At 43.6% G+C, this 25,511-nt stretch overlaps 1 protein-coding gene across 7 annotated transcripts in view; it reads left to right on the top strand.

Annotated features, from left to right (window-relative positions):
* SESTD1 (SEC14 and spectrin domain containing 1) overlaps nucleotides 1-25,511 on the top strand; it is a 148,615-nt gene that overhangs the window by 44,205 nt on the left and 78,899 nt on the right. For 5 of the 7 annotated variants that reach the window (XM_090045320.1, XM_090045324.1, XM_090045319.1 and 2 more), the window contains 2 exons: nucleotides 3,921-3,986; nucleotides 16,535-16,614. In XM_090045320.1, the coding sequence (XP_089901446.1) occupies nucleotides 16,560-16,614 (55 nt within the window). In that variant the 5' untranslated portion in view covers nucleotides 3,921-3,986; nucleotides 16,535-16,559. The remainder of the gene's footprint in view (nucleotides 1-3,920; nucleotides 3,987-16,534; nucleotides 16,615-25,511) is intronic. The other 2 variants (XM_090045322.1, XM_090045325.1) reach the window with 1 other exon arrangement.

The following is a 25,511-nucleotide window of genomic DNA, read 5'->3' on the forward strand; positions in this document are numbered from 1 at the left end:
TCTTTGCAAGCTTTCGGGCACAAGCACCCTTATTCAGGCAATGGGAGGCTGCTGCATAGATCAACACAGTTACAACCAACCACTTTGTATATTATTATATATATGTACACTCTTCTAATTTGATTTCACTCAGGTGGTTTTCTGTGCAGACATTTCTAATGGACAGGTTAGGAAATGAACACATTGCTGCACTGGATCTGGCCCATGGAACAGGGATTTTGCAGGTGTTCAGTGTCGGGGCTTTGCCTGTGCTGCAGCAAGGTTGCTGGATAGTAGGGCAATTTGCCCATTCTGTGCTGTGCCTGTGTGGTTAAGAGAAATGGAGGTGGCTGGGTCCTGGCAGTGGCCTACCTTGGACTTGGTCTGGTTCATTTGGCCTGCCACCAGGACATGTTGCCTACCTCTGCTCTAGGGCAGTGAGGGCCAACCTTTTTGGCAGGCATGCTACAAATTAGCATTGTACTCTCCCTAAGTGTCACACTGATCCCCTTCCCCTGCCTGATCTGCTGCTTTGCTTTTTGTTTCTTTCCCTGTGCTTCATTCTCAATTTGCTGCTTTGGTTTCTGCTTCCTGCCCAATCTACTGATGTGGCGCCTGTCATTTCCCTGGTCTGCCACGTGCCCACATACAGAGGTTGCTCATGCCACTTGTGATGATGGACCTGTGATACAGGTACCACTACTTTGGGATATTTCACTTCTGCTTAGCTAATCAGTAGCAGTCCTGTTCCCCTCCTTCCTTTACCTCCCTTTCTGTTTTAGATCTAGATGACATTATACGGATTTGTTCCTATTTATTCTGAAATAATATTATATTAATTAAAATGTCGTCTTAAATCAAATTGTATGGCTTCTTTTTTCCCCGGAATTACATTAAACTTAAAAAAAATCTTTGTTTAAGAGAAAAGGGCCCTGGACAGCATACAGTTTTCTAAGTGCATTTTTATCAAAGCTTAGCAGTAGTATTGAAATCACCTCCCTGTCTGATTTGATGCCTCTGTGCTCTACAGGCCAAAACCATTTTTGCACTTCTGTCCACTGTTGCCTCCCATCTAGTTTGTCTACTATCTCCTCTAGGTTATTTTCAGCATGTTGTGCTCCAGATATATGCCACTCATTGAATTGTCTGCATTTAGAAGACGTTTTCTTTTGAGGTATTAAGTTGCGTGTATGCTTTCCAGCCTTGCCTCCCTTGCTCCCCCCAACCCCAGCTGGACTTTACTCAGATGTTCTGCTTTGCATGTCTGTTCCTCTCTGCGTTGCTTTTAAAAGTATTTACAGCAACTCTTTAGTAACTTAAATTTTAAACCAGTATTAGTATTGAGCCTAAGCCCATTTCTATCTCTCTCAAGAAATCTCCAGAAGACTTAATAAATTCTCTGTTAGGAGGATCACAAAATATATTTGCTAACATTTTTGAATCAGTGTGCCAATGCTCATTTTCAGTCAGTTTTGTGAAGCTCTCAATGAAATATTTTAACTGTTATATACTGAATGGTCTTTGTAATCTGATACAGGGTAATCTGATGTAACCAGTCAGAGATTCTAGATTCCATTTCTGTCACCTGACCTTGGTTTTCCCATCTCTTAAATGGGGTATGATACTTTCTTTCCTTCCCCAAATACCAAAATAATTAATAGTTATAAAGCACATTGAGATACATGGATGAAAAGTGATGTGAAATTAGTGACACTATATAAATCCATTTTCTTTAATGTTTACCATTTTGTTATCCAAGGGCAAGATGATATGATTGAGTTTGCAAGTGGTAATTGTAAGCAATGTTAGTTGGTGTTAAGATTGGTGTTAAGGTTATCACAAGCTAATAATCAGTGTGATGATGAGGGTTAATACCCTCTCTAACAGGAACAGCTCAGACTTGCCATTAGAGGGCTGGTAAGCAGGAGTGTATCTGAGCCCAGACACCTGGAGCATTTGTACATGTGATGGGTGTTATTCCCCAAGGTTGCATTCTTTGTCCCCCAAATTGAAATGGTAGGTTTTTAATTGAAACCCGCTGTTTCAATTTTTCCATGACATTATGTTGAGGGGCCTGATCCTTTTTTTTTTTTGTCAAAGCCTGCTTGCAGCCAGGGGGCAAGCTGCTGGTAGGCTTAGTAGCCCCTGAGCTGTGGGGGGCCCTGTTCTGCCCCTCCCCGGTGGCAGTGCCATCTGGGGCCACCTTCTTCCCTCCATGGTGGCAGCACCCCCCAGCTGCAAGAGAGGCAGGCAGGCTCTGCTGGAAAAAAAAAAGAAGGATTGGGCCTGCTGATGTCAGAAGTGGCGAGGAGCTTGGTCCTTTTTTTCTGAAGAGCCTGCCTGCCCCTTCAGCAGCCAGGGGGCAAGCTGACCTCTGCAATGCATCATTGCAAACCAAACTACATTTGGATGTAGGTATTTTGCAATGATGCAAAATTATTTAACCCCCCAAAAACTCTTCAATGTGTACAGTATGATGCTGTTAAGCTATACAAAGTGACATTTTGTCATGTATAGATGTTAATGGCATCATGAGTACAAGCACCCCTTGTACCTGCTTTGACGGGGGAGAGGGATTGCTGCATGTCAGGAGATGGAGAAATGTGGACATGGAGCATGGGGGGGTTTATGTAAAGGTTAATTTGTTTTAAGCATTTTTATTTGATTGATGTTAAATAGAAAGAGAGGTTAGAAAAAGGCTCTAGACTCCAATAAATGGTGGAGGGAGTGGGCTGGGCTCTCTACCTTCAGCCATGAGCTCAGCCAGCCTACTTGTCTTGAGGTTGGGCGAGGCCAGAATAGGCTGCAAGAAGGGCTGTCTGGCAGAGAGTTTGGCACAAGTCTTTTGGGGGGGGGGGAGGGGGAAGGAGCCTGTCCACAGTTTGCTCCATGTGGGAGTGGGATGGTTGATTCTGGCATCCTAAGCCCCTGGTAATCCACACTGGTGGCTGAACATATGCCTGCCAGCCTGGCCTTCCAGCCAGTTGCCAGGCTTCCTGCCCTCTCTGGGAAAGCTGGGGGCACTCCTGCCAGCAGGCTGCAAGGGGGAGCTGAGGCTGGTGATCTGAGAGACCCCATATGGCTTGCTGGTTGTCACCGCACCCTCCTCTCCAAGAGAATAGGGTTTAAGCTTTGGCTGGGGCCAGTAGAACGATCTTTCCAACTACTGCTTAAAGTTTAATGGGGCAGTGTCTCATGGCTGAGGGGCTGCATTTTTTCAGTGAAGCAGGGGGGACCCCCAGTCTGCTGGGGGTGGGTGGGTCACTGAAGAGCCCCCTAACCCTCTGTAGTTTCCCCCTCGGGCTCCCTAGCTGCTGTAGAGTTCAGGAGGCTAGAAGGTTTGTCCATGGAGCAGGAGAGTGGGAAAGTCTGGGAATGGTGCATCCTGCGGTGGTAGAGGACTCCAAATTGTTTGTTTTATTTCAGTGAAATGCTCAAAATTTTGTTTAGGATTAGCTAGTTAACTCCAATCAATGATAATCCTTCAGTGAACCAAAAGGCCGCTCAGCGCTAGTTAATGATTCTGAACATGCAGTCTTTCAAGTTTTAAGTACCTTTAACAAGAGCTAATTGCAACATGTAATCTCAGATTGGTAAAATAGTTTCTAAAAAAATTAATGCTGTATAGGAATGGGGAATAATTCATATGGTATCTTCCCAATTTTCTCTGATTCTTGTAAGATAAATATCACCATATAAAATAAATAGTAATAGGTTTCAAGCTTCTGTGATAAATGTTGTGCAGAAGCACTGACTTTTGTGTATATATACAATTTATTCATGTAATTGTTATTTTCTTTTCAGATTTTAACAGCTGTGTAGATGAACTTTTTTGCAATTAAAGAACAGGGTTTCTTAAGAGCTTAATTGCTTACCTTTTTTAGCAGTGTCATTAACTTCATCTCCTTCAACAAGTAATTGAACTTATCTTTCCTATATAGATAGAAAATGAAAAGAAAATGAGCCAGTAGGAGAGGGAAAAATTATTCTGAATGGTGAAAATTTAGGTGAGTAAAACCCTGCTCTTTTAAAACAGCTGAATCTTTTTGTTCTCATGTACTTTGGGGCTACTTGCAGATGTTTAAAAAATATCACTTTACTGAAAGATGCAGTTCGTTACTTGAACCTGCCTGCGCAGCGTTGGTATAGATTGGGCATTTCAGTGGGGCATTTTGACATTTTAGCTAAAGCTGTTTCAATCAGCTGTAAGATAAAAACACCAAAAAAGCCCCAGTAAAAGCGCCCAATCTATACAGACATTGAGTGAGCCAGGTCCAACTCACACGCTGCCGCTTCTGGGCATGTGCTGGGCTCAGTGTGGGACTGTGTACAATTTTAAAGTAAAGTTCCATTTTGGGGGGTGGGGTTTAATGTCTGCAAGCAGCCTTTATTAACAGGGATGTATTTATGCAGACTGGATTTGTTTTGATGGCCCAGGAGGTCTCTTTTAGACCTACGTTCCTATATACTCCTGCACATTTTTTAGCAACATTTGCCTCCTATATGGTGGGCCAGTGGTTTTCAACCTTTTTTCGTTTGCAGACCCCTAAAAAATGTCAAGTGGAGGTGCAGATCCCTTTGGAAATTTTGAATAGAGGTGCAGACCCCTTTGAATTATAAGTGTGGATATTTACATACTTTTGATTGATCAATTCGGGGATCCTGTTTTTTTCTTTTTAAAATTTGCCAATTCTCAGATTTAAAAAAAATGGAAAATTCTCTGATTAAAACCCCCCAAATCCAAGTTTTTCAGCCATTAAAACAAAATGCCACTATATATATATATATATATATATATATATATATATATATTATAGTATCAGTTGAACACAATGTTTTATTGTTATATTTACAATTTTAAAGCAGTTTGGAAGCCAGCCAGTGCCTCAGTCGTCATAATAAAATGAATTTTAAATACCTCTATATTTTGGTGTTTGATTTTTGTTTCTTATCATAGAAAATCAGAGCTCTCCCTGTCCTCTGCTCACCCAGACACTGGTCCAGCTGCAGCTGTCCCCACAGCTGCTTTGTGGTGCTGAACAGCACTGAAATGCTGGTGCCCTGCCCCTGACAATGACATTGCTCCTCACTCCCCACAGCTGTCCCGCCTGCTGCTTTTTGGCTCTGAGCAGTGCCAGTCCCTGCTCTTCTGCTCCATGCACCTGTACCCAGGCCCCAGCAGTCTCCATGTCCTTCCTGGGAAGCCTTTGACTGGAGCTCAGGGACTGGGTCGGATGTGCCTCTGGCTGGGCAAGTCTCTTCCCTTCCAAGCTAGCCTTCCCCTACACAGGCTGCTTTAGAGGGGCTCCAGGTCTGGCAATGACAGCTGCTTCCATCTAGAGTGGCCCACCCCCCCGACCCCCTCTCTCACACACCCTGCTTCCATCTCCACTCCTCTCCCTCCCCTTGGTCCATCACACCCCCCCTGACTGGGTCCTAGGATCAAGAGTGAGCCCCCAGGCTGTGGTCATGTGTACATGCACGGGTGCAGGCGTGGGCTGGGCTGCAGTGTGGCAGCTGCCCGTGCAGTTGTGGGTCCTACCAGCAGTTCTTGTCCCATCCAACAGCTGGGCACACAGGGGTCACACTGCCCCGGGCCCAGCAATGCTGGCAAGGCCCCGGACCAGGCGGGGAAGTAGGTAGGCTAGCCATGTCGCTTCTCTCCTCCCCTTCCCTCCCTTCCCTTCCCTTCCCTGTGCCCCGCTGTGCAGCGCACACCCAATCACTGCCTCCACTGTTACCCCCAGCAGAGCTGCTAGCAGCCGCCATGCCACAGGCCAGCAGGATGTGGCATGATGGTGTGGTGAGCAGTAGGGCAGTAGCCACCAGAGAAGAGGATGGGTAATGCTTACCCCCAGTGCCCCCTGCCCTACTCTGTTGGCTTTCCCTACAGGACCCAGCCCCCCTGGCAGCATGACCCTCATCTGAACCATAGGGCCCCCTCCCCCCCAGCCCTGCTGAAGGGGGTCCCCTCACTTTCCCCTCACTCCCAGGGCCCAATCCCCAAAGGCCCTGCTTACCCCAAAAGCTGCAGGAGGGAAAGTAAGTCTGAGCCAGCCCTGGCTGACTTGGATTCTCAGGCCTTACCCCTGCCTCCTCCTGACAGGGCTTAGGGTTTCCTGCCCTTTTGCAAGTAGCTCTTGCAGACTGGAACTCTGCCAGCCTGTAGAGAGCTGTTTGCAAAAGGGGAAATCTGTGTTTTCCTGCTTCAAAGGGAAAAATCTGGATTTTTTCTCCACTGAAGGAGAAAATCCATGATTTTTACCTTTAAAGGGGAAAATCCACATTTTCCCATGGGAAACAGAAAACCCAGATCCCTGTTGATTATAGTAATCTTTTGCGTACTCCTTAGTCATAGTCGGTGGACCCCCAAGGGTCCATGGGCCATAGGTTTAAAACCACTGTGGTAGGTATTCAAGAAATAAAATGTTTATTAGTCATATGCTGTGTTATCCTCAAACTAATGCATTCAAGGCAGAGGCACATGCACCTGTCTCAGTGCCTTCTCTTGCTGGAGAGCATTAAGTCAATTGTCCTTGCAGATCCTTCTGGGAGACTTCTTTTCTGGCTCAGGTTGAAAAAGAGACTTGAGGGGTTCTTGAGGAGGAATGAAACGGAAGGTTTCTGTACCTGAAAGCTCTACCTGCTGGGGTGGGAGAAAAGGGGGGGGAATGGCTAGATTGTTTGGCAGTTGCAGTGCTAGGGCAGACTGAGAGCATCTGAAAGCCTTTGATAAAATAACTCCTAATTTCAAGAGTCCATTAAAACAAATAATGGCTGGTTTAGATTGTCAGTAATAGTGGTGAAAACTTTTTCCTACACAAACTGGGGTACTTCCTTTGGCTTTAGAAGTATTGAACAAAGGAACTATTTTAACCTATAGGCGGTAGTTTACTGCTATGGCTCTCAAAGCCAGCCAGAATGTTAATACAAGGTTTAACAAAGAACTAAGTGCTGCGTTCAGTCTGGATAAGCTGAAGTGGATGTCAGAATAATGAAAGAGTAGTTTGTGCTGTCATCTTGGTTATGGTATAAAAAGTCTGGCGTGTCTAATTTAACTTGAGCAATTTGGTCTGGAGAGGGGGTAAAGTACTTAATACATGTGCAGTAAGCAGGCTTTTACTGAGGTCAGATAGCTTGTATAGGAGTGGTTGAGCTGAATTATAACAGAAAGACAAGAATGAACATCTTGAGCTCTGTGTAAAAGAAACTTTTGTCTGAAGCATACAGGAAGATTTAGTGTGTTGATCAATAGGCTAATCATTTTGAGGTAGAAAGTGTCCTGATAATGCCAACATCTATAATCAATTTACATGCATATAAATATAATCTGGAAAGTGTAAAATTTATGTGAATTTGTTTTAGAGTGCTATTGGCATGTAAGTGATTTTGTATTTTTTTGCCTCAGAAGACAACTGATTTTAGTGCATTTTGTTTTGAGGATGGGGAAAGGAGGGAAGAAAATTGGCTTCAGAAAATTTCAGAAAATTTCCTTGGTACACACACAAAAAGGATATTGCAGTCTATACACAATGAAGTTCATTGTTGTTAAGACACAGAATACAATTTTTGTTTTAAATTTCATTCACTTTTTTTCCCCAATTTAAACCACTAAAGTAAGGGAATCAGAACTGTTAATTTTTTCCATGCTCTCCCCCCACCCCCCAAAAAAATATGTATGTCTGTATACATAAGCATGCAACTATCTTCCGGTATTAGAAACACTACAGAAATGTTTACAGAGCTACTGTAAATTGAATGAAAAATATATACACTATATATAGATTAAGCCATAGTATGCATTTCCCTACAAGAATTTATTTCATGCAGACTAATCATGACATGCAGGAGAATGAAATGCAAGGAAGCTGTATTTTAAAAGGAAAGGCAGGAATGAGGGTGAACACAGAGTGCCTCAGTCTGCAGTTAGGTTTCCTTCCTTTCTTGATGCTCGTAAGGTCCATCAGTTATCTGGACTTCAGATAAAATCGGCTTCCTAAGATAGTTCCTTACTGCCAAGCTGTATGAGGCATTTTGGGTGGCACTGCCAATTTCTTTTGCTTTGAACCTTTTCTTTTTTGCATATAGTAATAAAACAGTCAGTGAGAGAGAGACCATAGGGTAGTGGTCAGTAGTTCCCATGAAGGCATGGATCTGGGCTGCTGCAGCTTAGGGAATTGGCAGCATGCTGCAGTCTGGGCAACAGAGTAGGCATAACCTGGGCCCTACCACAAAATACAGTAATTTAATTCCCTCTTCCACTTCACGGTGCTCCTGGCTGCAGCAGGCACAGCGTTATGCCTCCATGAAGCAAACCAGTTCCTGGCATTGCATGGCTCCAGAGAATCCCGGGGGCTGCATGGAGCCAGCCCAGGCCAGCCTGCTAGTGCATGCCTTCTGGCTAGACTGGGCTGGCTCTGTGCCAGCACGTGGGGCTCACAGCACCACAGGTAGGAGCCACATGTAGCTCCTGGGATTCCCACCAGGGGGCTCTGCCTGCTGCATCCAGGAGCATCTTGAGGGCCCCTGCTGTGCCCTGGTGGGGAGCACCCCAAGGGCCTGCTGCTGCTGCCACCACTGCAGTGGGGCCTGTGCACCATGGGGTGCACGGTGTGTGGCAGGGGGCCTACAACCACCCACAAACCCCACACACAGCCTATGCCCACCCCTCTCTCTGCAAGTTGGAGCCCCTCTTCCTCCTCACCAGCTGCACCCCAGGGAGTTGCGCAATATTACATGATTATGCGTAGTGATATGTTTTATGTGCAAAATGACTCGGGTGCACAATTGTGTAATTCCCTGGGGTGGATTTAACCACTGGAAATTTTGAGTAAAATGAGTTAAAAGCCCTTGTACTTCTGTGTGTGAGACAACGCCTATGCCAGCACTAACACTAGTAGAATCTCATGGCTGTAAAACTCAAATAGACTTAGATGCCTTCTTGCAACCTGGAGTTGAGCGCCTAGCTCTATTATAGGGTAGGACCTAAGATCACTTATCTCCATCATCAACATTTAATAGTTTAGGTATCTTTTTGCTCAGCTTGCAGGCTTTTGTACACCCCATTCTTAACATCTAACTCTTCTCATATATTGAGGGGAAGTAACTTTGGGCTTTTACATTACGGTAGGTGGAAGTCACTGGGCCCCTTCTCCTAAATCATTAAAGATTTGAGGGCTTTAAGCCCAAAGCCGAAATGTTACCCAGTTGATGTTCTCCTGTCTTGTTGGGGGCCCAGTCACTATCAAGTTTCTGCAAATCCATATTTAATTTTGTTTCTATTGTTTTTTGAAAATACAGACTGTAAAAGGGTGGCTCATTTTCCACATGTCCTGATAGCGCCCATTGTAGGATGGACATTGATCATAATATCAAAGCATTCAGAGCTTGCTCACCTGAACCACTCTGGCAAGCCAGTTCCTGCAAAGCTGCATCAGTCCTTAAGTAAAATGCACCAGAGTCAGCTGGATCTCTTCTTCATTTCTTTACTTAATTCTGCAGCAAGCGTTATGTGCATATGTGGTAAGTTAGCTATTATCCCAATGTACAATAAAAGGCTGGGCATATGCAAAGCCAAAAATGGGCCCATTGCTTTAATTAGACATATTTGATCATCTGTGCATTCTCTTTTTGATCAGTCTGTGCAAGCAGCAACAGTGCAAAGTCCCTGCTTCCAGTGCTTATGGGGATGCGGCAGCACTGGGAGTGGGGGCTATGCCCTGCTGCCACTTGCCCAGGTGTGTGGGGGGGACATGATGCAGGCATGGCTCGCTATGGGTGGAAGGGGCAAGTGGTGGCAGGGCAGAGGCTCTGCCTTGCCACCACTTGCCAGCCGGCATGGGGAGACGCAGCAGGACTGGGAGCAGGGGCTATGCCCTGCTGCAGCTTGCCCCCTTCTGCCCGGAGTGAGCTACGCCCGCATCCCGCCCCTCCTCCCCTGCCCCAGCTGAGCAAGCGGCAGCAGGGCAGAGCCCCCACTCTGAGCACTGCTGCACCTGCATCCCACGCCCCTCCACCCCCCTCCCAGACTAATGTGCTCCCCTGTGCCAGCTGGGTAGCTTGTCCCAGCCCCAATTCCTCCCTCCCCCAGGCTGCTTCCCTCCCCCCACTCCAACAGACTTACCAGCTGGAAGCAGCTGTGTCAGCTGCCTGTTTAGTCGATGGCCGAATCTCTGAAGTGGCGCCAAATCTTTTGGATCTAATTTGGCCGAAACAAATTGGGACAGTGATTTGAATCACTGAATCAAATAACTGTCCTCTGAATTGGCTGAATCCAAAGTGAATACTTGTTGCTTTGCACAGACCTAGTAATTATGCAAAGTGGAACAGCCTCAAGAGGAGAAAGGGCCCCTTTCCACAATACCCACAGTACTTGGTGGTTAGAGCATCCTCCTGAGATTAGAAATGTACGTTCCAATTCTGTTAAGGTAAAGAGAGGATTTGAAACAGAATCATCCCTATCTTGGGCAAACCCTTTAATAATAACATTTACTGAATAACAGAGTTCTGCTTCTGGCACCTTTTTTTGTGAACTAAGCCTTGTGTTTCCTTTGCTTGTGTTACTGATGTCCCCAAATGAAATGTTTGTGGATTTTTTTCCCCTTTGATGAGAAAAACAGTGAAATCTTTTGTTCTTGATAAAATCAAGAACAAAAATGGCTTTACTTCCTGTGTAGGAAGGGGAGAAGTATAAAAGATGATCACTGTTGGCATAAGGTGTGGGTGGGGTCAACAGTACAATGGTGACTTCCAAGTTGCCTCTGCACTATTAGTGTGACTGTTTGGATGTGATGGTAGGTATCTGGGTTTTTTTCATCTGAAACCCCAGGTTGGAGCCTGGGGTAGCCGCTCATTTTCCCACCCTGGGCAGGAGGCTGCAAACAGCTGCGCCGGGCTCTGGAGCCCTGGCATGAGCGCGGTACCGGCGCATACACACGTGCCTCGAAGCAGATGGTGGGGGAGGGGCCTGAAGCTGCACAACCCACTCCTGGCACAGAGCTGGTGACTGGGCTCTGGAGCCTGGTACAGCTGTTTGTAGCCAGCCTGGGCTCTGGGCAGCTGCAGCAAGCAGCGGCCAAGCTGCAAACAGCTGTGCCTGGCTCCACAGCTCCAGCATCAGCTCCATGCTGGCGGCGACTGCATGTGCACGTTGGGGCGTGCTGCGCTGTCCTGCTGTCTGCCCCAAGGTGGGCGCGCAGTCGCCACTAGCATGGAGCTGATGCCGGAGCTGTGGAGCCCGGCACAGCTGTTTGTAGACTGCCCGCTGCTTGCTGCAGCTGCCCAGAGCCCAGGCTGGCTACAAACAGCTGCGCCGGGCTCCAGAGCCCAGTCATCAGCTCTGTGCCAGGAGTGGGGGAGAGACCAGGGTTGTGCTGCCTCAGAGCCCTCCCCCACCGCCTGCTTCAAGGTGCGCGTGGACGTGCCGGTACAGAGCTGATGCTGGGGCTCCACAGTCCAGCGCAGCTGTTTGCAGCCTCTGGCTGCAGCTGGCCCCGGCTCTGGGTAGCTGTTGCCAGCCGGGAGCCTGGGCTGTTCCTAGCAGGCAGCTGGGAGGGTGTAGGCCCTGCTGGGAGCAGTCCAGGCTCCATCGCTGGCAGCAGCTACCCAGAGCTGGGACTGACCGTGGCGTGCTGAACAAAATGGCCTTGTATGCTATGCTGGGCACGTGTGCTTGGGGTTGCCGACCCCTGATATAAACTATTTTGTCATAATTTAGCAAGTTTTTCTTTACCTCAAGTCATAGAGGCTTGTGCTTTTGGTATCATTTGATGCTGTCAGGGAGGCACTGGGGTGCTCCGTGCCTGAGAATGAGGTAAGGCGAGCTGCCAATCACCGGGACAGCCCAGCTGCCGGTTGCTAGCAGTTCCCTTCTGGCAGCCGCAGGAGCAGGAGCTCTGCAGCTGAGCTGAGCCTGAATTGGTAGTGGCAGCCTTGTGGTGCTGACTGGCTGCGATGATGCCGGGGATGAGAGCCCCTTGACGAGAGGTAGGGTTGGAGGCCCTGGTGGGGGGGCTCAGTATTTATGTTATGAGCAGGAGGCTCTGTGTTTTATGTTGAAGCCAGGTGGCTTGCGTTGCATTACAGTTACACAGGAGGACCGTGTGAGGCTGTAGGGGTGAGAGGAGGCCTCACAGGAGCTCCCCAGCAGCTTGGGGGTTCCCAGTGCCCAGCAGGGGCACAGTGCCACAGCAGGCACAGCATAAGGAGTGCCAGGAGGGCGCTCGCTGAGTGGGGGTTGTAGCCCCAGCCGCGAGAGGCGCGGCACAGGCCCCAGAGTGGGGCAGGGTGTGATTGATGAAGACCTAGTAGGGTCGGGGAGGCCAGGTAAGGCTCCGGCCGCCTGAGCCTAATTCGATAACAAGCACGGTGAGCGCAGCAAAGGACCCCAAGCGGGGCCGCAAGCGCGGAGAGTGTGGCAAAGACCCCAAGAGGGGCGCCGGCCCAGGGGCGGCGTCGACGTGCCAGGCCCGGGGGGAGAGCACCTGAGGGGCAGGGGACCGTACAACATCCCATGGAACAGCTGCGAGGCTTGGGGCGTGCTAAAGGGGAGGTTTGGAGGCACGCATACCCCTTAAGGGAGGGGCGCACAGAGGCACCCCATTTGGAGTAGGGGCAAGAACACACATACCATTCACCAGGGGGATAAAGGCAGCCTCCCATACAAACCTATTTATTATCAAAGTCATGGCGGGCGAGATTCTGAGGGTGCTGAGTCCACCGTGAGTGACGGTAGGGGGCGCTAGGGAGTTCACAGTCGCTCCTAGGCCCCACTCCCTCACAGATGCCATGGAGTTAATTTCCCATTAATGGTAGAACATGGCTATAGAGCTGGTTCTAAGCATGCGACCCAAAATCCTGCAAGTGTGCATCTTGGATATTTGCCTAAAATGTGTGCAACTAATGTAACGTAATCATTGTTGAGTTCTCTTTTTTCCACTAAAATATTTTTTTTCTTTAAAACTTCTTTTTGAAAGAAATTTGGGACGAGACAAAAGTGACTTTATTTGGCTGAGATTTTTAAAAATTTTACTTAAATGCTTGGGGTGGGGGAAAGAAATCTTTCCTTTATTTTAAGAAAATATTTTACACTTGAGCCTTAAGCTTCAAGAAAATAAACAATTAGATTACCCAAGATAAGCTTGAAGAAGATTGACCAAGTAGTTTAAAAAACAATGAACTTTTAAATAAGAAATTCTGCATATTTTCAGTATAATTTGAAATGTCCATAGTTGTTAACTTGGTGCTGCTTGGGAAATCCATGAGCCAAAAAAGGTAGGAAGAGGATCTTGAGTTTCCAGTGTGCCAGTTGGCATAAGGTAATGCTTACCTTTTTAGCACTATTTTAGCAAGAGAATCTCTGTGAACAAGTCATACTAGTGGCATTCTGGGTTTTTTCCCCCCTTTTTACCTGTTTCTTGTTTCTTCTTCCATAGTCATGCTCCCCAATTTTTGAAGCCAAAGCTTGTTAAAATAGCACCTAGAATTTTGGAACCTCAGGAAGGTAGGTTAATGCAAGATTGGCCAGCCCCACTTCTGATGAAAATTGATCCTTGACACAGAATTTTCTGCAGTTTTTATCTTTCTGTAAGATAAAAATGGAAGGTATGACTTGGGCCCAGATGCCTGTGTTCTCTTTCTGTTCCTCATGACCTGCTGTATATTTTTGGGCAGCAGTAGAGGTATTTATTTGTCACAAACTTCATTGATGACTTCACCAGCTTCGTTGCTTAACCCTTGCATCTGAAAAGATGCATATTTTTGTCCAAGTGGAATTTATAGAATGTCTAATAAAGTTCATCTGTGAACTAAATATTCTTTGTATTCACACTCTGATTGTTGTCAGAGCGTACGTGACACTCCACTGTTTTACTCTTTTTTTTTTTTATAGCTTCCTAGCTGTGTTTTGCTCCACATAGTGAATTCTGGATCATGTTGACACATTTTCTTATGCCTACTTCATTTTTTTAGATCTTGTAGAATTCATATGCGTTACTTTTTATGTCATTTTTGAATTCCCATTAGTAGTATCTTTTTGGGTTTTTTGAAGATATCTTGCTGAGGTTCTTGTCTAAGACCTGAATATTGCTATAGTTGTTTCTGTTATACTGCATTTTGTCACCTTTTAGGTGTCAAGCTGGAGTTTTTGCAAGTTTTGGACTCTGTTCAGCTTATGTCAGAATTCTTCCTTCCTCTGTATTTAATCTCACTGTGTGTGAACTTTGTATTTTGTTTAAATTAGTATTGTTCCTTAAGTTTCAGAATTACTGTTCTCTGTTTCCTTCCACTATAGCTGAATCCAACATTGCTGAATAAATTACTATGTTTTCTTTTAAATGTTTAGGCTTATTTCTGTCAGTTGTCTTCCACTGAGGAGTGTGTAATGTTTTACCTGGTTTGGTTTGTAATTTTATTCCGGCCCCACGTCTTCTTCCCAAGATGTATCAGTTTTTTCTTTTAAGTTTTTGTTCAGAAATTTTAGACAGTTTATCATATCAATAGGAAATAGTTGGCGATAGTAGTCAGTTTTAATGCAGTGCCATTATGTGTTATTCAGGAGCAGTGATAGTTTATTTCAGTTCCTTTATTCTTTATTTTTTATTTTACTTGAGGAGAAGTAAGCTTGACTTAATGTATCTGCAGTCTATTCCAGTGATGGATGCTTTCCTTATGAGGAATACCGGTAAATGGATCTTTTGGAAGACTTTCTTTAGCTACTAATAAATATAATCCATTAGCATTCTGTTAACTTTTGGGTTGCGTCAGTTTGCTTTGTCAGCATTATAGCTTTCTTTGCATGGTTTTTTTTTAAAATCACATTTCTGCCTAAAGTGATAACGGGAATCAAAAAGGCACACAACATCTCTCTCATGGCCAAGCAGCTACAAAATATAAGCGAGGATTTGGGAAGCTTTGCCTTATTGTTATCAGGGAAAGTGCTGTATGCAGTGTTGGTGTTTTATGTGCATTGGTACAGAAGGAGAGAGAAATCAATAGCAGGGCAGGAACATTTGCAAAGAGAAAGGAATGATTCAGTAGGGCAGGAGATAGTAATTAAAAGGATTTCTGGCTCAAGCCAATTAGTGTCTAAAGCAGTGATTCTCAGCCAGGGTGCTGGGCCACCCTGCTGTACTGACAGATCTTTTAAAGGCTGCTTTGTGAAGTGTTGGAAGATAAGCAGATAAACTAAGCAGATAAGCATGGGCTCAGGCTTATCCCTACCTGGGATGATCCCCCATCCCCACTGCCAGGCCTCTGCAGGGAGATAATTTCAAAAACTAATTTATAGATTGCAATGTTTAAGTGCCACTTAGTTTACAGAAGCTGTGAAGGGGTGCCTGAAGTCCAAAAACGTTGAAAACTGCTGGTCTAAAGCAGGAGTTCTCAACCTTTGGCCTGCAGGCCAGATGTGGCCTGCGAAGCTGTGGCATCTGGCCTGCGGGGCTTCCCATGGGTTGGGAAATTTTCCCTTTTTTACGGTAGCCATAAATATGGCTGCCCTTCCCCCTGGCTTCCTGGTTGGAGCCAGGGTGTGCCCCCTTCCCCCTGCAGGGCTGGGTTGGGTCTGGGCCACACCCCTTTCCCCCCTTTGGGGCTAGGCCACCCCCCCCCAGTCAGGCAAGTTCTTCCCCCCCTGCTTCTCCTTCCCCTGCTCCCCCATTGTGTGGGGCCAGACTACCCTCTGCTCCCCCTCTGCATGGCCAGTTGCTGTCTGCATTGGTTCTGGCTGCTAGATCAGAACCACCATTCAGGCAGCACCTTGTCCGACAACAGCCCATCTGGACCACTGGGAAAAAAGGTTGAGTACCACTGGTGTAAAGCAACCACTATTAATGCATTGTTTCTCTTAGAATGCCATTGGAAACAGGATGTGAGGGAGTAAAGCAGAAATGTCCTAACTTGCATGTTACATAGTAGTTTAATCTTAGGTGTTGCTTCATCCATTTTCCTTAGATCCTTTGCATTTTATGTGTCTTCAGTCTGACTATATTAAATGCATGGAGATAATGTGGTAACATATTATTTTGAATACAATATCGAAGTAATGGTCTTCTGAGTCCTGGTAGTGTGAATATGAGATCCTGTAAAATGTGGACTGGCACACTAGGTTTATTCACCTTTTTCCTGTTACACATGACTGATCAAGATATATGTTTCAGTTTTGTTGAGTACCCTCCAGCAGCTGAATAAGAGCATTTAACCTGTGTATTTTGTATATGTTTGGGAGGTTGTGTTTTGTTTCATACATTGAAATAATAAAAATTGAGCTCTGTGGGAGCCATGGAACTTAAGGCTAAATTAAACTAGGTAACTTTCAGCTTTTTAATGATTTAAGAAAATAAATTGGTGATTAAAGAAAAATTGCTTGTAACTAAGTTGTATTTTTTTCAAGCCTATCTACTCATCTGGTATTTTAGTCAAAGGTTGGGTTATCTGGTGAGCTCTGCTAGTCTCCAGTAAGTGAGTGCAAAACTGTTTTGGCTCAAACCAAATCTTGCTCTAATGGAGCTTGGTAATTGGTTCTACACAATTGACATTTCAACTTCTTTTGTTCCAGATCTGTGAAAATTAACTGGAGTAGAATGGAAGCTTCAGTAATATTGCCCATCCTGAAGAAAAAATTAGCCTTCCTTTCAGGTACTGTTTCTGTGGGGTTTTTTGCCTTTTTCTTCTTATACAATTAGTTTCTCTTTGTACAGTTCAGATAGGACTTGAGTAGTTTTTGCTGTCTTCCAGTTTTACATTAAAACTTAGTTTAAAAGCAACAGTAAAATATCTTTTAATTTGGTAGCAAAACCAAGTTCACATGCAGGCTGTCACCATTACTTCTTGGCAGGCCAGTTTTTATTCTAGCCTGTAACTTGATTAAAATGACCTATGTGTAGTTGGAATCGTGATATTTCACTCCTTGTGTAATAAAATGTGGTAATTTATCAAGAGTGAAAGAGTAACCTTTTAAGTGGCATGTAAGTAATTGATTCTGAAATGTGAGGCTTCAGAACTTCAGAAAGTTTGTATCCCTTCCTTTTTTGAATTACATTATATTGACAGCCCTTAATGTAGTGAATGGTAGAAGTGAGTACAATGGTTTACTTTTTTCCCCAAGTGTTCTCAAATGTAAGTAAATAAAAATAAAGTGTTCCATTTAGTTTCAAGCACTAAATTATGATGCTGTAACAAAGCATCAAAAAAAGTTGTGCTATGGAAGCATCCTGTGAAAATGTTCCTTAATGTTCTTTCCATACATTGAGGTCCCAAGGTCTGAGAACTGTAACTCACGTGAAGACACCTGATAATTAGCATGTTTGGACTCACTTTGTTCTTGTCCAACCTCCATCTCATTTTTCCTTCCACACCTGTATTGTGCTTTTGAAGGTTTGTTCTTCTCAGACAGACAGGACATCAGGCTTTATGATTTTTTTTAAGGTTGTTGTCAATAGCTGTTGATGAATTACTTTAGTTGGTGCATCCATCTTTTTGTTCTTCCTATCTTTTCCTCTTGAATTTCTTATTAGGATAGTATCTCCATGGGCCAAATTCAGAGCTGACAAATGCTTGTATAAATGACATATTGGTAAATTATTGCAAATGAGATGAACTATTGTTTAAGCAGAAAAAAACAACAGAACTATGTATGATAAACATGAAGGGTTGATTTGTATTTCAACCATCTTAGGCTTTCTTCCCGTCCAAGTCGTGTTCCACACATTAAAATATATTAGTGCAGAATGGTGTAGTTTATATAACATGAATCTGTCCTGAATTTTAAGATTGGTTACAAATCTGAGACACTCAACACAATGTTATTAGCTCAAAGCATGTCTTCTCTGTAAGATTAAGGTATTTTGCTGATTACTCTGATGTCCAGAATCATAACCTGAGTTGGGATCGCCATTCCTAAAGGTATTGAAGATGTAGTGAGGGATTTGCTGAGCTAGAAATAATGCTGTCAGGATGATTTGTTTTTTAATAAACACCTCTCAAAAGCGAGTAAAAAAAAGAATGTTACATAGTTATTACACACAAAAATCTGATTTTTCATTTTCAGATTTGTGGATAAATAACTTCTTTTGTACAGCATGCTAATGTTTATAGAGTACCATGGATGTATTCTGTGAAGGCTTCTGAGATTTCCTACCTGATAATTTTAATAGGTGTCTACACATGACCCAAGAGGCGAGCTACTCCTATGTGCAGTATCTTTTTTTTATACTTCCAACCACAATTCATAGAACAATTCCAAGAACAATTCATAGAACAGAGTTTGTGGGAACTAGAAAACAATTCTTAGTTTTCCTGAGTTTGAGTGATTTAACTAAACAAAGGAAGTTTTTTGATGATTTTCAATGACAGGATGTTTGTCTGTCCTGAATTTTAGTATTAAAAATATGTATGAAAATAACTTATGCATGCAAAATAACTTTTTTTGATCTTTCTTTCTCAGTAAAAAAATAACTCAGTTTGAAGTCACTGAAATGCTGTGAAAATCAATAGCACGTCTAATTTATTGCAATCTTTTGTGAAAATGTCAATAAATACTGTATTTACTCAAATCCAAGATGAGGTTTTTCTCCCTCCCCCCTTCCAATTCAGCTGTGGTGGGGGAGAACCCCTTTGTCTGGAATTCAAGTAAAAGGTGGGGAGGTGGCAGGGCTACAGCTGCTACTACCCACTCCCACCCTGCTGTCACTTACCCTCAGTTGCAGTTCTGGCTCCAGCCTGGGGCACAGAGGATGTATTGGCACTGGCTTTCGCCTTGGGTGGGGGGCAGGCACCAGGGGAGACAGGTGACCAGGAGTGTGGTAGGGCAGGGGTCAGGCTGCTTGCTTCTCCCGCACACCTTCCCCTCACATCTGCTTGCCTCTCTGCCACTCCTTTCCCAGTGGTGGAGGCAATGAATTTTAAGACAATCCTCCAATATACGTGGAGGATTATAACACATTTATTAATTGTCTGTTTATAACATCTAATTATTGTGGGTCATCTTAAATTCAAAGTAATCTTAGATTGAGTATAAATACAGTAAATAACATTTTCAATTTGAGTGAATGCTGTTTGAATCCAGGTATTTATTCAAAAAATTCAACAGCCTGGGATATCTAACACAAAGCAGACATAAATGGATTTCAGGCGCCAAATCTAAACTTCATAACCAACTGCACTGTTAACTTCAGGGTCTTTTAACTCTTATGTAAATAAAGCATTAACAATTAACTAATATTGTTGTGCTTGTGTGCGTATGTAGGAGAATTTAAGAAAAACACTGAGAAAATTTTACCTCAGTTCATTTGTTATCTAACAAGCCTTCTCATATGTTATAAACACACTGAAGCCTGTCATTTGACAACTTTAAAACAACACTGATAATTTTTAAAGCTTGCTGATAGTGACAGTTATTTTTACTGAGGTATCTGTCACTAGCTCAATTTGGAAATTTTGTAAAAAAAACTAAAAAAAACATTTTAAGACTAGTTTGTCTTATGTTTCTAAAAGGAATTCATCCTTTGCACCATGTCTGTTTTCTAAATACAAGAGCAAACTGAAAATAAAATGTTAGTAAATATTGTTTCTCAAAACGTTTAGCTGTTCTACAAAGAAATTCTTAAAACAGTAACCAAAATTTAAGGGAGATGAGTTGCAAAGGATGGAGCAAAGCTAGTTTGAATTGTAAATCTGCCTGTTGTAATCATTATAGTAGCCAGTGAGAATTCAATGATTTTTCTAAAGAAAAATGCAATACAGGTAGAAAAGTTTGATTTTTTTTCAGTTATTTAAGGTTGGGACTTTCCACCTGATGATGTAAAGAACTAATTTAGATTACCTAGATTTTAAATCAATCCACCATAGAAGACTGAGCTTGAATTTTGAGAAGGAAAAGAAAGAAGGCTTTGGAAATTATCTGATTCGGAATCAGGAATGGAGGGAGTCATTATCCATATTAACGCTGCCTGGAAGTCAAGGTGAATGTAAATATTGTGAGGGACACAGAAATGGCTATAAATAACCTAAATGAAAACACAGTGCAAGCTTGGAACATGTTGACCTTTATGTCAAGATAACAGAGATATAATGAAGAAGGTGATATTTTCCTTGGTGGGGTAGTGGGAGGGGGAAGGCAGAGAATAGAAGTGATATTTTTGCATAAGTAGGTAGCTGTGGTTTATGTAAGAAGCACGATTTCAAGGAAATCCTTGCTGTAACATCATGTTACCTTGACAGGCAGCAGAAATCTTGCCTTTCTTTCTCTGGAGGTTGCATGTGACAGACTGATATATTGCAGTTCTGTAACCTTGAACTACAAAGAATCCTCTATTCTTTAGCTTTCTTCTTATTGGTTCCTAGTTGGTGTAGTAATGGTGACAGATGACTGTGGTTTCTGTGGTACAGGGGAAGAAGTGTAATAGGCTTGGATGAAGGGGTTTCCTCCTTTGGCTAAAATTCCTTTTAAATAGAGCCTCCACAAGTATTACAGGGTTCCTTTTTTCCATCTCTTGTACAGGCAACCGTTAGCTTAAGTTTCTGCTCTTCAGGATATTTCGGGTCTTTTCAGCCCCAGTTCTGTTCTGTTTTTTAGGTTCTTATCCATGTACATGACAATATGTCCTCGATCAGGCAGTCTGCTAATTTTCCTGTGGTGCATCATTATAAGATGTGTTCTTGCTGTTTGAATTTAGCCCTCATGGATCTTGGCTCAGAATCCATTCCCTGGCATCAGCTTCTGTAAATGGGGCATGCTTCTTGTTTGTGTGCTGGCTGCTTGCTTGGAACTAAATTGACTCATTTGACTTCTTGGAAGAAAATCTTTGTGGGTGTGCTGGATATGGAACACCATATTTTTTTTTTTTTTAACATCTTTAAGAAGTACTCCTTCCCTTGCCCCATTTTTGGCCTTTTGTTCTTGTTTTCGAGAGCGGTTTTATAAAGACAATGGTCCGTGCAATGGATGTGGCCTTTGAAGTTTTGCATCAGATCCAGAAACAAACTATTTTCCTTCTGTTTGTTTAATTGAATGCATTTGTAAGCACTACAGCAAGAGAAGGGAAAACCATACTTATTTTTGGGGGGTGCCCAAGACAAAAGAGTAAGAGAACAGCTTTTGAACAGTGTAAAGCCACTTCCTTCTTTTTTTCCCTTCTCTTTCTACCTCTCTTCTTTGTTGTTGCTGAGTTTTCAGTAGTCTCTCCTATTTAAGAAAAGATTAAATGAAAGCAGTCTAGCTGCAATTTCTGTTGCCCTAACTAAGTGGATTTTGGATGGAAATGCCTATAGCAGGGACTCTTATGGCTGCTGCTTACTTTCTGAGGGAGAGGCTATATCCATTCAGAAGCTCTCTCCATTCCTTTCTTTGTTGCTGTTTCCTCTTCTGTCTGAGGGAACAAAAAAGGAAAAATTACGATAGAATCTTTTGGAAACACCATTCATAATTAGAATGCCACCATAGCTTGTTGCACAACAATTGTTTCTCTCTGGGTGTGACGTATTAGAAAGATAGAAAACTACTTTAAAACTGCATGGATGATTTTTTTAGTGGGGGTGAGGAAGGAAAGGAGCAAAAATATATCTATCTGTTTAAAGTACCCCTACTGGACCCAGAGAGATCAGTCATGGAGTACGTTTTGCAGAATTGGGCCCCATGTGAATAAATGGAATATGCACACTTATATTTTCCAGTGCTACTAATGGATATTTAATTGCACTTTGGTTTAATGGCTTTGAGGAAAAAAAAAAAAGCACAGGTTCTTAACTATTACTATAATTACAGTAATGATGCATTGTGTAAACAGCCACATTCTTTTTGTTACTAGGTCACTTGAATCTATATTTTATTTTAGGAAACCTTATCTTAGCCTTTTTCAGCAGATAACACCTGATATTTATATCTGTAGATATTTTGTGTGCATTTAACTTAAATCACTTTACTTCTGTAAAGATGTACTCTCTGTTTGTAATGGCTTTATGGACCAATTAGTTAAAACTCAAGTTCCATCTAGATCAACTACTTTTATGAAGCAAAAGCCTGATGATTTAATTTTTAAAATTTTTTTGAGTAATATCTCTCCAGAAAAAATTGCTTGCTTAAAGATTTCAGAAAATATCCTCCTCCTTCCTCCAAAATGAAGTTGAAATGATCTCATAAAATTAAGTTTTACCAGAAATGAAAGCCAGTAGACTTCTATGTAAAAAAAAAAAAAAAAAAAAAAAAACCCAAAGAAGGTGAAAAAAACAAAAACATGCTACTTGAAGTAATGGCAAAAAAGGGGGCATGTATTACCATTTGTTCTGAAATTGATTAACAGAAATGTGGAGTATTTAAAAAAATTTGAAAGTATAAAAAGATAATATTTATAAGACCATTTTGTTGCAATTTAGCAGTCTATTAAATTAACTTGTAAATACTACTGTGGTTTATTTCAGTCCAGTTCAGATAAATTATCTTGTATTATAAAGAGTGATGCTGTTTCCCCAAACCATGACCACTGACATGAAAAGATCTAAATCCAAAATTCTAAAATTTTCTGCAACTGTTGCAGTTGTATGTATAATGGTAAATTGCTAGAATGGGACACAAAGCATTCACAAGACTTTTCCTGTTCTGTCAATAAGTTTCAGTGGCATATTACAGGAGCTTAGATATAGGACTGATGCAAAGGATTTGAGGGACAGGACTGTGTTCAAGGGCAGTGACCAGGTAAGAAAACGCATCCCTTCCAGCTACAAATGGTGTCAGTGTGGCTGGGATTTCTGTTTCAGGGCTGTTTTGTACTAGGAGATGGTTTTGTGGGGGGTTTTGTCCATCTCAATCTGGTAGATCTAATAAAAATTGTTTTCACTGATTTCACAAACTGTCCAAATGTCCTGTTACTTCAGATTGCGGTGCATGGTGGGAACTTTGTCCTTCCTTTGCCTCTGTTTATTGCCTTCCCTCATTTGTGAATGGGTCTACTAAGACTATCTTCTTGATTCAGCTTTTCCACTAAGGGTAGGGTTCGGCATAGCAGCAGCAAAAACTGACAAGAAGCTATGTGTACTACTTGTGTGAAATTCCCAGGTCACACGTTGTGCAGGTTGCACATAGCGGAAGCAGCCCCACCAGAATCTCTCTGGCAATGCAGGCTGCACAGGTGGCACTCAGACTCCCCATCACACAACAGCAGGAAAGGCAGTCACATGCAGCCCATGGGCCTCCCTGGACTATAAACCCCCTACAGTGAAGGATCATTAAACCTTGACTGCCAGCTATTAACATGGAAGTTGTTTAGATTTGGCCGTCTGTTCTGCAAATGAGTCAGTTTTTCTAGGTTAGCTGGTAATAAAGCAACAGAGGAGGATTTGATTTGCCAGGGGATTTGATGAATAACTGAGACAGGGAAATAAATGTAATTCTGTATTCTTTTGTCTGCATCTCGATGTTTCCTGTGTTCACTAAAGGAAAAAACAGTGAGTTTTGTACCCTTAAAAAAAGCCTACATGTCTCTCTACCATCCACTATTGTGTCCCCAGAGAGGTACTATAAAACCAGAGTGCTTGTAATGCTGGAGCTCTGGGGAAACGAAACATACATGTTGGACACCATGGCTACGGACAGATAAACTGATTTGTGTGTAATAAGTGATCAGAAACTGGTTTAAACTTGTAACAGGACAGACATTCAGTGCACATAAACCAGTTTCAAAATGGGTGAAACCAGTTTGAGATAAACCTGGTTGAATGTAGTATCAGACTTAACTGATTGAGTCAAAGGGAGCGATCCTAGATGCACAAGCTTGAGGCTATTCCATCTTGGAGGAAAGACAGCAAAAGGGCATAGCAGCCCCCTTGGCTCTCCAGGGAACTGACGGTCCTCCTGCATCTAAAAAGACAGATCTACAAAGGATGGAGGACAGGATCCGCCTCCGAGGAGGAATACTCTGCACTGGTCCGGACCTGCAGGGAACAAACCAGGAAAGCCAGGGATGCCATGGAACTCCAACAGGCCACAAGTATCAAGGACAATAAAAAGTCCCTTTTTAGATATGTGGAGAGCCAGAAGAAAAGCAAGGGCAACATTGGACCCCTGATAAGCCAAAAGGGAGAACTGATGACCAATGCCCAGGAAAAAGCCAACTTGCTAAATGGGTACTTTGCATCAGTCTTTCACAACTCCCATGGGATGCCCCTGCCCACTAGGGGACAGGGATGCCTAAGCAAGCATGGTTCCTTGCCCTCCATCAGTGCTGACCTTGTGAAGGAACAGCTTGAGAGGCTGGGCACCTTCAAGTCAGCTGGCCCTGATAATTTACGCCCCAGGGTACTCAAGGAGCTGGCAGTCTTCATAGCTCAGCTGCTGGCACAGATCTTCGAGAGCTCCTGGTGCTCTGGTGAAGTGCCTGATGATTGGAAGAAGGCCAATGTGGTGCCTATCTTCAAGAAAGGGAGGAAAGTGAATCCAGCAAACTACTGGCCCATCAGCCTGACCTCTGTCCTGGGGAAGGTCTTAGAAAAAATCATCAAGGAGGCTCTTCTCAACAGACTGGCTGATGGCAAGACCCTGAGGGACAGCCAGCACGGGTTTGTTGCGGGTAGGTCATGCCTGAGTTATCTCATTTTATGACCAGATGACCTATCACCTGGACAAGGGAGAAAAGCTTGATATCATATATCTCAACTTTAAAAAAGCCTTCGATCTATATCCCATGATCACCTTTTGGCAAAACTGGCCAACTGTGGCCTCGGGTCCACCATGATCCGCTGGCTGGGGAATTGTCTCTGTGGTCAGACCCAGAGAGTGGTAGTTGACGGAAGTCAATCGTCATGGTGCCCTGTGACCAGTGGGGTCCCTCAAGGCTCTGTCCTTGGACCTATTTTGTTCAACCTCTTAATGAGGTGGACATTGGAGTCAGAAGTGGACTGGCCAAGTTTGCTGATGATACCAAACTTTGGGGTAAAGCATCCACACCTGAGGATGGGGGTAATCCAGGCTGACCTTGATAGGCTTAGTAAATGGGTGGACAAGAACCTGATGGTGTTCAACACCGAAAAATGCAAGGTTCTCCACCTTGGGAGGAAAAACCTGCAGCATGTCTATAGGCTTCGCAGTGCTACGCTGACTAGCACTACAGACGAGAGCGACTTGAGGGTCAGGATTGTCCACAAGATTAACATGAGCCTTCAATGTGATGCTGCAGCCAGTAAAGCAAGCAAAATGCTGGCTTGCATCCATAGATGCTTCTCAAGCAAATCCCAGGACATCATTCTCCCATTGTACTCAGCTTTGGTGAGGCTGCAGCTGGAGTGCTGTGTCCAGTTTTGGGCTCCACAATTCAAGAAGGATGTGGAGAAACTTGAGAGACTCCAGAGGACAGCCACGCGCATGCTCAGAGGTCAGGAAAACAGACCTTACGATAACAGGCTGAGAGCCATGGGGCTCTTCAGCCTGGAAAAGCGCAGGCTCAGAGGTGATCTGATGGCCACCTATAAATTTATAAGGGGTGTTCACCAGGACCTGAGGGAACGTTTGTTCACCAGCGTGCCCCAAGGGATTACAAGGTCAAATG

This window comes from Crocodylus siamensis, chromosome 4, assembly GCF_052110815.1.
Source record: "Crocodylus siamensis isolate JL-2025a chromosome 4, ASM5211081v1, whole genome shotgun sequence".
NCBI classification, from domain to species: Eukaryota; Metazoa; Chordata; order Crocodylia; family Crocodylidae; genus Crocodylus; species Crocodylus siamensis.